The 11,845-nt window shown below is 42.6% G+C and overlaps 1 protein-coding gene across 1 annotated transcript in view; it reads right to left on the bottom strand.

The window, feature by feature from the left end:
* Window positions 1-527: 527 nt before the first annotated feature.
* Window positions 528-11,845, bottom strand: part of LOC108674794 (xaa-Pro aminopeptidase ApepP) — a 41,312-nt gene continuing 29,994 nt past the window's right edge. Inside the window, exons 9-17 of the mRNA XM_018162765.1 lie at window positions 9,862-9,988; window positions 8,112-8,258; window positions 6,497-6,710; window positions 4,646-4,802; window positions 3,486-3,562; window positions 2,671-2,739; window positions 1,947-2,023; window positions 1,144-1,242; window positions 528-853 (exon numbers count right to left, since the gene is read on the bottom strand). Of these exons, the coding sequence (XP_018018254.1) occupies window positions 548-853; window positions 1,144-1,242; window positions 1,947-2,023; window positions 2,671-2,739; window positions 3,486-3,562; window positions 4,646-4,802; window positions 6,497-6,710; window positions 8,112-8,258; window positions 9,862-9,988 (1,273 nt within the window). The 3' untranslated portion in view covers window positions 528-547. The remainder of the gene's footprint in view (window positions 854-1,143; window positions 1,243-1,946; window positions 2,024-2,670; window positions 2,740-3,485; window positions 3,563-4,645; window positions 4,803-6,496; window positions 6,711-8,111; window positions 8,259-9,861; window positions 9,989-11,845) is intronic.

The following is an 11,845-nucleotide window of genomic DNA, read 5'->3' as shown; positions in this document are numbered from 1 at the left end:
ACCGTTGTCAAACTCTCAGGACACACTTGTTATCCTCTCAAGATACGTTTACACTTAATGTCACACTCTCAGAACACACTTGTTACCCTCTCAGCTCATTTTTACCGCAATCTAATTTCAACCGTGTGGTTAAGCCGACCAAGAATGCCTTTAGGTTGAGCTGAGCGGCTCCTGGCAAAAGCCCAGGCGTTAGCCGAATTTTTGCTATGGACCTGAATAATAAGTTTTGTTAGGGACTTGAACAATAAGTTTTGTTAGGGACCTGAATAATAAGTTTTGTTAGGGACCTTAATCTAAAGACAAGTTCGTCACAAGGACTCAAAAGTCTAGAATTCCCGACACACGACTGCAGGGCGGGCCGTCACCACACAGCTCTCTGAACTACCACTCCTTCAGGAGAGCAGCATCACCACCCCCATCACCATCTCTGCACCACCACATCCATCAACTACATCACCCCATCACCACCTCTACACCACTACATCCATCACCTACACCACCCCATCACCACCTCTACACCACTACATCCATCAACTACACCACCCCATCACCACCTCTCCATCATCACCACCATCAGCAGAACCCCATAAACACACACCGCACCACCCATCCCTCCTTCAGAAGCGCCACTCGTAGCAGCGAGCTGGGGGGGCACTTTCTTCTTGGACTCCATCTTGGTCTCCATGACTCCATTGGAGCGTGAGGCTGTCTCCAAGGGTCCTCTGGCCCTGGAGCACTCCATGGGCTCCGTCTTCTTCAGGAGGTAAGCGAGGCCCTGGGAGCGTCCCTGTTTCTCCAGCAGGTTGCCCACCTCCGTACGGGCGCGGTGGTGGTAGTCGTTGATGAACTTGCACTGAAAAGAGGGGAAAAATATAACTCAGTACTCACTGCAGTGAGTGACAGAGAGCGCATTTACTCCTCGAAGAAAAGTCGAAGTCACGGACGGACGGACAAACAGACGGACAGACAGACGGACGGACATGACGAGCACAATTGGGCATTTTTTCCATGAATGAGAAAATGCGTTGAAAATAGACATGAAGTTCAGCATTTTGGCTCATCAGTATGATGAATCACTGGCATAATTATGACCTGTTCAGCATTTTGGCTGCTGTATAATGACGATTGTGGCACATTTCTCACCTGTTCAGGACTCAGCATGTTCAGCATGATGAACTTGGGTTCGAAAGGCACCAGTGTGACAGGTTCGAAGGCGTAGAAATCCGTGTCGGTTTTGTACGGCTTAACAAAAAAAATTTTAATTAATACCCGAGTTAAATGGAAATAAACTTATACGTGTCTATTAAAAAGTTATATATTATAAATATTACGTAAAAATTCAGAGAATGCAGATTATTATTCTTAAAAAATTAGTTTTTCATTGCAATGAAAATCTGCATATCATTTTTCGAGTTTGCAAAGTCGTAGCACAAAGAAGTAAAAATTAGTTTCCTATTAAAATGAATTATGAATATATATATTATAATAAATAAATTAAATAATGTAATAAAAATTATTTCTAATTTAATAAAGTATATTGAATTAATTGAATAATGAAATGAATAATAAATCTTAAATAAATAAACTGAAATTAAACAAATTAATCTATCATCTCTCCTACGTACGTTGGGTTCACAAAACCCAATGTGGCGAAGAAGACAACAAATTTCATTCTTAATTTCAATTCACACATCCTACAGCTTTGTAATATCAACTGAACGGGATATTAACCGGTGCTAAACTAAATACCCTACCACCATCCGAATCCCAATATCCCTGGCCATCACCACTCAGCCCTCATTTCTCTACCTCTCACCCGTCACCACTCTACCCTCAGCCCTCACCACCACTCATTTTTTACCACTATTCTCTCACCCCTCACAACAGATCACCCCTCGCCACCACTACCCTCACCACTCACCAAGTCACCAGCCCTCACCACTCACCAAGTCACCAGCCCTCACCACCCTCAGGATGGTCTCCAGGCGTATCCCGAACTCCCCCGCCAGGTAGTAGCCAGGCTCTGTAGGGTTACGGTTACGGTAATTAATTAAAATAGCGTAAATTTACGGAATTATGGTAATTACGGCACTGTAGTATTCACCGTTTTACTGTATAAAGGTATTACTTTATTTAAGGTATTGCGGTGTAATACGGTACTGCGGTAATTTACAGTATTACGGTCCTTACGGCACTGTAGTATTCACCGTATTACTTTATTCAAGGTATTGCGGTGTAATACGGTACGGCGGTAATTTACAGTATTACGGTACTTACGGCACTGTAGTATTCACCGTATTACTGTACAACGGTATTATTACGGTATTGCCGTGTAATTGCGATACTCTGTTCCCAACGTCCACTAATAATTACCTATTACCAGATTACTAGCTGACAGTTTTTATTACTTAAGGGTAATTGAGGTATTTTTATGATATTTTAACCATGGACAATTAACCTGCACATATTACATTAATAATTCTGCGAAATAATAATAATTCTGCACATAATTCTGGCATAGTATATAGCAATGCATTGTATGAGTCAGCGCAGTTTACACTAAATGGAAAATTTCAACCTAAGTTTCGGCTTAGTAGTAAATTCAAACCTGAGTTTGTTCAGTGGCAAGTTTAAGCTTAAATTTGGTCATGATGGTAAGTTCCAACTCACCGCCTGAGAAGAAATGGTTCAACTCGAACTCGTGTTTCTCGTCACCGTAGATCCGAACCTGGATTGGGGCTGCGGAGGTGAGAAGATAATGAAATATCGTTTATGGTGACACTCGGTTGACGCAAAACGTTAATTATGAATTTAGAGTTATGAGATCAAAATGACGTTTAGTGAACTAAAAAAAATTAATTAGAATAGCGTTAATTTGAATAGCGATAGTTCGACTACGGTCAACTAGAATATCGTTAATTTGACTAAAGTTAATTATATAGGATATCGTTAATTTGACTATCGTTAATTAGAAATAATGTTTACTTAAAATATTCATTAGCCCTGTGCGTCACAACTCAATTAGAGCTAACGACGGCTAATTAAATATAATCATATTAGTTATCAGAGAAAATAAGGCGAATTTTAAAGATTAAAAATGCATGCATGAATATGATGGATTATTTAATGGACAATAAACATTATTAGATGTTACAATAATCATGTAAGGTATACAGCGAGTCATAATGTTATTGTAGTCTCAATGTTGGACGCTACATTTGTGACTAAACATATTGTTAGTGGTCAACATTTGACGCCACATAACGTGAAACATGTCCACCCTCATCATAACATTCTTCATTGTAATGCATCATATGCCACCTACTATATGCGTAGTGCATCACATCGCTGCATCATTCACCGCGTATAACATGCCACATTATTTCTCATTTCTCACTTAAACGTCCACCAGTGGAAACAGGTGTAACCTATCATATATATTCTATTCGCTACAAAATCTGTCACATGCCACATGCCACACCTACACTCATGCACGTTGAGGAACATGCCGATGCCGTGGCCAGTGCCGTGTTTGTAGTCCAGTCCGACTTGGTATAAATATCTGCAAAAAAAAAATCTTCTAGAATTTCTATTGCCTAGTAAATTAGATTTTGCAATGACCAAAATTTTTCACAGCTTACTTTTTTGAATTTAATTTCGATATCGCCGCAATAACCACACAAAATTTACAGGCATGGGAAAAGAAAACAATAACATAAACGCGCGTATGAAGTCAACTATGAATTTTTTGCGATATATTCCGTCCTAAAAATTGAGAAACTGCGACAATTCTTCGGGCTCCACGGAAGAAGAATATAAAAAATACGAAAAAATCCTAGGAGCCTAATTTCATTCTCGTAACTTGCCTTTATATATTCATGTTGTTATTTAGAAATGTGGATCATATTATTAGGTCTGACTGGTCCTTTAATATCACAGATTGGCCGTCGGGGTTCGCGACGAACAGATTATCACAGATTTCTGCTGGGTTCGCGGCTCGTGCGGCGGAGGATAGCAAGAGACGTAAATACGCGGCGTTGGCAGCTCGGTATCGTTTCGTGCCAGTCGCATTAGAAACGACGGGCACATATGGTGAAACGACTGGTCCTTTAATATCACAGATTGGCCGTCGCATTACGGAATTGTCCGGCGAACGTAGAGAGACTCTATGGTTGGAACAAAGGATGGGTTTGGCTGTGCAAAGAGGCAATGCAGCTAGCATCCTAACAGCAGTCAGAGAAAAGTTCGATGTGGGCCCGCTCCTCGCTCGCGTCACAGCTCAGTGACCCTCGGAGTCGGTGTAGGTCACCATCAGAGGCGTTAAGGTCGGGGCCCTGATCATTGACATGAAACCATTCCCTGTTTTTAATTAATAAAATCAATGCTTTTTTTTTGTTGGAATGGTGAGTGTAGGAGGCCTTTAAAAAAAAAAATATATATATATATTATTAGGAACCCAAACATCATTGGGTGTAACCTGCGGGTGATGACGTCGACGGTGACGTCGCTGGTGCCCTACCTGCGGGTGATGACGTCAACGTTGACGTCGCTGGTGCCCTATCTGCGGGTGATGACATCAACGTTGACGTCGCTGGTGCCCTACCTGCGGGTGATGACATCAACGTTGACGTCGCTGGTGCCCTACCTGCGGGTGATGACGTCAACGTTGACGTCGTTGGTGCCCTTGGGGAAGACGAGGAGCGCGAGGTCCACGGCCCCCATGAGCACCCTCGTGTACGCCTCCTTCTGCAGCTCCGTGGGCGCGCCGAAGTGCAGCGTCCGGGTCACGTCCGTCGTGCCGTCTCAACGTGTAATTTAGAATTATAATTAAAATTATATTCTTTAATTAGAATTATACGTTATAATTCGACAACACATCGAATATAATTTATATTCGATTTGTACAGGGTCATCAATATTTAGCGTTACATTGTTTTTTCAAAAATCAATACACTCGCAAAACAGTCAAATGTGTCGTATGGAACCATGTCGACTGTTCTCCGGAAGGACCTAAAGTTGTCCCCATTCAAGCATGTCAAAAAACACCAACTTTCTGCTCAAGTTGTTGACAAACGCCTCCAAAGATCCAAGTTTCTTCTTTCCCGCATTCATGATGGCACGCTGCCAAACCTCGTTTTCAGTGATGAGAAGATACTCAATGTTGAACACCACTTCAACTCCCAAAATGATCGAATTTGGTCGAAGAATGGGACGAAGGATCCCGTGTAGTGACTAGGAAGCAATGCCCGACTTCAGTGATGGTCTGGGCAGCCGTAACAGAGTCCTCAAGGAGTCCCCTCGTTTTTGTTGACAAAGGGGTGAAATTGAATCAGCAGAACTATCGAGATGCCATCCTTGTTGGTGCATTGTTACCCTGGGCACGAAAGCACTTCAAAAAACGCCCCTGGTCGTTACAGCAGGACTCTGCACCATCCCATGAGGCCAAATCGACTCATGAGTGGATGTCCGAGAACGTTCCCCACTTCAATACCAAGGATAAATGGCCCCCATCGTCACTCTATCTGAATCCTCTGGATTTTGGGATCTGGTCATACCTTGATCTGGATCTGGTCATACTGGTTTGATCTGGATCTGGTCATACCTTGAGAGCAAGGTCTCGACCGTTCACCATAGCAGTTTGGACGCCCTAAAGGTCAAACTGCTGAAGAATTGTGCCAAAATCCCGCAGAGTGTCATTCCTGACTCGTGTAAGGCTTTCTCTAAGCGTCTGCAACTCGTTATTTATGCAGATGGTGGACATATTGAATGAAATTGTGGGAATTGTATCTCTGAACCTCTGCCTACATAAATACATTTTCAAACATTCACAGTTGCGTTTCATTTCATACTTCTAACCACTCAAAGTTGTAACGCTAAATATTGATATATATCATATTTACTGTATAATGCAAATATAATTTACATTATACAGGGTTAATATATATATATGTTATTAAAATAAAGAAAATATATTAATAGGGAACTTGGAAGATAGAATGACATGATATCTAAATTAAATAAACGTGTCGGTTGGGCATTAATTAAGCCATCGCTCCTGCTGGCTCTTGACTCATCCAGTCAGCGGCTCGTGCAAGTAAGTAAGTTAAGTAAGTACGGTAAGTAAGAGTAAGTTAAGTGATGCTTTGTTTTATTAGGAATATAGAATAGCTACGGATATTGAAATTCAAACTTCCTGGACTTAAGGAGTAACTTGAACGAACAGCATATAAAATTATTCGACCACTTTCCCTTGAAGGTTTTTTCGGGTGCGTATTCGAACGCATATGGCTGAGCTATGGTTGAGAGGGTGGATATAAGTATATAACTCACCGAAGTACTGTCCCCCGGAGTCCAGGAGGTAGGGGGCATCCTTGGTGATGGTGAATATCGTTATCGTCCTTGGTGAATATCGTTATCATATCCTTATCGTCCATGAATATCGTTATCATATCGTTATCGTCCCTGGTGAATATCGTTATCACTAACATGAACTCACCGAAGTACTGTCCCCCCGAGTCGAGGAGGTAAGGGGCGTCCTTGGTGATGGTTAACTTGGTGGCGTTGGTAGGATTGTAGTGGACGATGGCGCCGTTGGGGCCGAACGCTGAAATTGAGCCGAACGAAGGACGTAGGAAATGCTCCTGCTCAGCGCGGTACTCGTCTAGACGCTGAGCAGCACTCAGCTCATCCCACTCACGCCCACTCTCCACCTGGTGGAGGGAGAAGGTGGTGAGTGGTGGATTTGGGTGGAGTTGAGCTGAAAAGGTATAAGTGATGAAAGGGTAGATGGTGAAGGGGTAAGAAGTGATCGAATGAGTGAATGAAGCGTTCGTAATGCTGAATTTAGTTTGTATTCTAATATTAAACATGGCTTATGTATAGTTGTGAAGAAGGGCCGAGCGATGTTAAGTAATTATATGCAGGGCGTGACTTGACCGCAGAGTTGTGGTATAAAACCATGAGCACTAGTTTGTTTATAGTTCGGAATGGCCGAGGGTATCGGAAAGGCTGACTCTTGTGGAACTCGAAACTGTCGCGGCGTCCCTTGGTAGGCTTTTGTGTGCGCGACGTCTCTCTATTTAAGGACCCTAAAGGTCGCGCCAAGTTGTTCGACTGTGGTGACCGTCACGCCAGTACGGTCTGCAGCTATCTCCGGCCGTCGGTCGGCGGGGTCAGAAATAACGGGCGCGTGGAACTTCGAGATGTTCATACCACTACGACTCCGATATAATAACGTCAGAAAATCTCCGAGTAACGGCCATAACTTCGCTTATTTGTATGGTCAACATCCGTTGATACGGTTGTGACTCAGCCGTGAGACAACGCGAGAGGCTAAGAAATGTCCAACGATTACGTCTAACGCCGGCAATAAGAAGATTAAAATTTCCGAGCACTGCGCAACAATTCTAATCGCTACGGTCATCAGCACGGTACGGTCACAGTCATCATCAGTAGCTGTAGGGTCACGATCACCAACAGCAGAAGCACGGCAACGTGCTTGGAGTAACACCATCGACGATGAAGACGGACGCCACAATTCAGAAGACGGTTATTATAAATTCTACGGTCAGACCGGCCGTGAGACATCAATGCAAGCGTGGAGATTACGACTATGGAGATGGAGCAACTGCAAGGCGACCGCGGCTACGGCTGTGGTACGGCCGCAAACGTGCGCTGAAGGTACGGTCGTTTACGACAGTCGTACTACTCAACGGAACTGCAATGGATCAACGCGAAAACTCCGAGTAAAGCCTAAGACGCTATGGTCGCAACGTGACGAAAGTAAAGCAATAGCCGATCAATAATAAAATATTGAAATTATGACAAAGAAAACAATCTTTACTTTTTTAAATTTTTATAATCATCTCATGAGTAGTGAAAGGGTAAGTGGTGTAATATTGAGTAAGAAAATTATGAGTGGAGAAAAAGCAGATGATTGTGAAAGGGTAAGCGGTCAAAGGTTAGGTGGGGTGTACTGGTCGGTCATGAAAAACTGCATAGTGAAGAGTAGGCGGTGGGTTGATTCTGCATGTACAGCGCTCAGAATTACATGACTAAGCAACAATTTCTTAATTCTACATCAACAAACGCATGCAGTTCATCCCTCACACCTCCTTCTCTAAGAAGGCAAGGAAGTCGACGAGGGCGACGGCGTCCCTGAGGTGTGCGGCCTTCATGCCCTTGGCCTCCACGTCGTTCTTGCGCGCCTTCAGCGCCACCACCGGCGACACCCCAGACACCCGCTTGTCCGCAGGCACCTGAGTAAATTGATTGATTATATATGATTAACATGCATTATAGTGCTTATTATAATGATTATAACACAAATATAATGGGCCGACACGCCCTTGGCCTCCACGTCGTTCTTGCGCGCCTTCAGCGCCACCACCGGCGACACCGCCGACACGTGCTTGTCCGCAGGCACCTGAGAGTTGTTTTTAGTTATTCAACTATTTTATGATATGATTTGAGTAATTATTATCCAGATTCATGAGTACATTACTTGATGTACGATGAATATGCATTATAGTGATTATTATAATTATTATAATACATATGGATCGGGCCGATACACGCTTCTCCTCAGGCACCTGAGAGTTGCTTTCATTAATTCAACTATTTTATGATGATTTGTTCAATTATTAATAAAACTCAATAATAAATTGATTTATTATACATGATGAATATGTATTATAGTGATTATTATAATGATTATAAGACAAATGGCCTGGACCGACGCGCGCTTTCCCTCCGGCACCTGAGGGTAGTGGTTGTTCATCAATTTACTATTTTAATAACGATTAGCGTAATGAAACATAACATTCGAGACAAGAATCATGAGCTAAAATGATTGATACAAACTTAGAAGAAGCGTTTCTACTTATAAATAGCGGTTTCAGCGTTAGTAGGCCGTTGGCCTGTCGCCGATTCTTAACATCGCAGAACATTCACAGCATTTTGCGGTCTCGAGCTCGCAACTCACTGCTACAATTCTGCTGTGCTTAACCGCCCGGCCTCCTTGCCGATTCTGACCAGAAACTGGCGCACAGAGCTGGGATCGAACCCGCGCCTCTCTGCGCCAATATCTTGGTACTCTGAACTTTAACCACTGGGCCACCCTGCCCATACTTCGACACTGTGAGTGTCGTGCTTGTTCATAGATTCAGTAATTCGATAAGGAGTTTATTCAGTAATTCTCAAATCTGCAAGGCCAAACTATTGATGCATATAAATCTATAACACAAATAGATCGGGTCTGCAGGATTTTAAATAAATGCTCTGTTGATACGAACAGCAATTACGGAGTTTATGACGATTCATGTCTTATCGCCTACGCAGGGATCGAGCTTCAACCTCGCGTGCCCTGATTTCTGGACTGCATTCAATAAACATCTTTTAGGTTTTCTTCTAGCATAGTCCAAGATCCTTTTAATAGGATTGTACCAAGATTGTTTTCGATCAAATTCAGTGTTCAAACTCATAATTAATAGCTGAAAAATGTTACAAACAAATAGAAAATTGCAACTGCTGTGCCATTTCCAAAGTAAAATCAACATCGAATGCAATTGGTGGAAGGAGGCAACCAATCAGAGCGCTGCAATGCAGCATCATTCCAAATCATTTCCCCATTATTTATAACTATTTATTTGTTTATGCAAATATATCGAACTGACGACCAATTTAAAGTCCACAGACCGAGCTAAAATAATATTGATCAGAGACAGAGAGCAGATTTCAGTTGAGAAATTTACATCAGTCGTTACAATTTTAGAGACTACCTTACCGCAAATCCGAGGCTATTATTGTTAAATTGATATTTTATTAATAAATATACAATAATGTTTAGAAAATAACACTCACGGCGCTGTAAATGGCGTACGAGACGCCGCCGGAGTAGGCATATTTTTTGGGCAGCAGGACGCGTTTTACGTCCGCAGCCTGAGCCGCGGCTTGCAACCGCGGGACCAAGTTGTCGTACCCGGTTGTGCTGCAATAAAATACTTCAATAATTCAATTTATATTGATAAACTAGAGGTAAATACTATTATGAAAGGTAAACCGTGCAGTTGTTCATCTTGTGTAACTAGTGCTTTACGGTAAATAGTAGTCTTTTTCAATAAAAAAATGAGCCACTGGACCAAGTTGTCGTATACCCGGTTGTGCTGCAATAAAATACTTCAATAATTTAGTTTATATTAATAAACTTGAGGTAAAACTGTTATGCCAGGTAAACCATGCAGTTGTTTATATTATGAAACTAGTGCTTTACGATGAATAGTATTTTTTTTTTTCAATAAAAAAAAATGAGTTATCGGACCAAGTTGTCGTACTCGGAACGGCAGCGAGTGAGGCAAGATACCATGGATGACTGACTGAGCTTATTTATTTTTAAAGTTTTCAAATTCCATCCATATTCACCATTAGTTCCATTAAATCATCAGTAGAAATGTTCCAGAGATTATTCAGTGATTCATGACTCGTTATATTTACCATACAGAGTTCATGCACAGTTAACCACAACATACTGTAATAATTGTTCGATTTTCGGAATCAGCGACAGGACCAATGGTCTTATCAACGCTGACACCGCAATTGCTATTACTAAATTATTGACTTTACTGTCTACATTATTTTAATTTAACACGTTGAGAGCGGCACGACCAAACGGTCGGTTGAAGGGTCTTCTTTCCGGACAAAGTCCGCGATTTTCTTTATAGCGCATTTTCTCATTTGTGGAAAATATGCGCTATTGTGCTCGCCGTGTCCGTCCGTCCATCTGTCTGTTCGTAATTTCACGTTTTCGTCGACGAGAAAATGCGCTGTCTGTAGTGAGTCGGTAAAGTCGATTTAAATTGCGTTTGTCGATAAAAATTTCTGATGGCAGGACTACCTTATTAAATTTTTATGTACGGAAAAAAAAGAAAATTTAATATTTGCAACTAAACCTACAAATTTACTAGTATATTTTGAATTATAGGTGAATTATGGGCCTTTTTATCCGTGGACTTGGCCGTTTTTAGGCCATCTGACAGCGCTGGTCGGTCCTTAATTCTTTAGTACTTGTTTCGGACATAGCAGTCCCAGGCCACGATGTATTGCCGCCTCTGATTATCGTTCATCCGCCCTCATTTGGGCCATCTGATGCACGATGCTGTTGCTTGCTTCTCGCCGCTGGTAGTGTTGCAGGGGAGGTCGATCTGGAATTGTGTCCAGGAACACGTCCAGTCGTCTCTTGAAGGTCTACAGGGTGAACTCCCCCTCTCTTAGATCCTTTGGTAGGACGTTGAACAGCCTTGGCCCTGCCACGGAAAGTGATCCTTCCCACAGGGATTGAAATCTGACCGCAGATCTGTTACGTATTGGAGGGATCCTGCACAGTCTCTCCCTTCTCTCGTTATGGTGTGTCTCAATCTTGAAGGTCTCGTTTTCAAAGTTTGGTGCCATTCCGGTTATCATTTTCCATGTGTACAGATTGACATACCGCTCCCGTCTCCTCTGCAGTGAGTACAAACCCAGTCGCTGCAACCTCTCCCAGTAATTTAACTCCTCCAGCCCTCTGATCCTGGAAGTGAAGGTTTGTTGGACCCCTTCCAGTTGCCGTACTACGCCGAGTGTGAACGGGGTCCAGAGCTGGCAGCAGTATTCAAGGATAGGTAGTACAAGGGCTCTGAAGAGTGTGATCATCGGTTCAGCTTCTCTCGTTCTGAACGTCCGCCAGATCCACCCCATCTGTCGCCTACCTCTTGCGGTTATTGCTGCACTGTGATCACCAAAATTGACCGTACTCCTGCGGCACTCAATGAGTTAATTCACATTAATGGAGTGAGCTATGAAAACAAGTTGA

The sequence above is a fragment of the Hyalella azteca genome, unplaced genomic scaffold, assembly GCF_000764305.2.
Source record: "Hyalella azteca isolate HAZT.00-mixed unplaced genomic scaffold, Hazt_2.0.2 contig15661, whole genome shotgun sequence".
Lineage (NCBI taxonomy): Eukaryota > Metazoa > Arthropoda > Malacostraca > Amphipoda > Hyalellidae > Hyalella > Hyalella azteca.
Note: the sequence above shows the minus strand (reverse complement) of the source record. Positions and strands in the feature narration are given on the sequence as shown.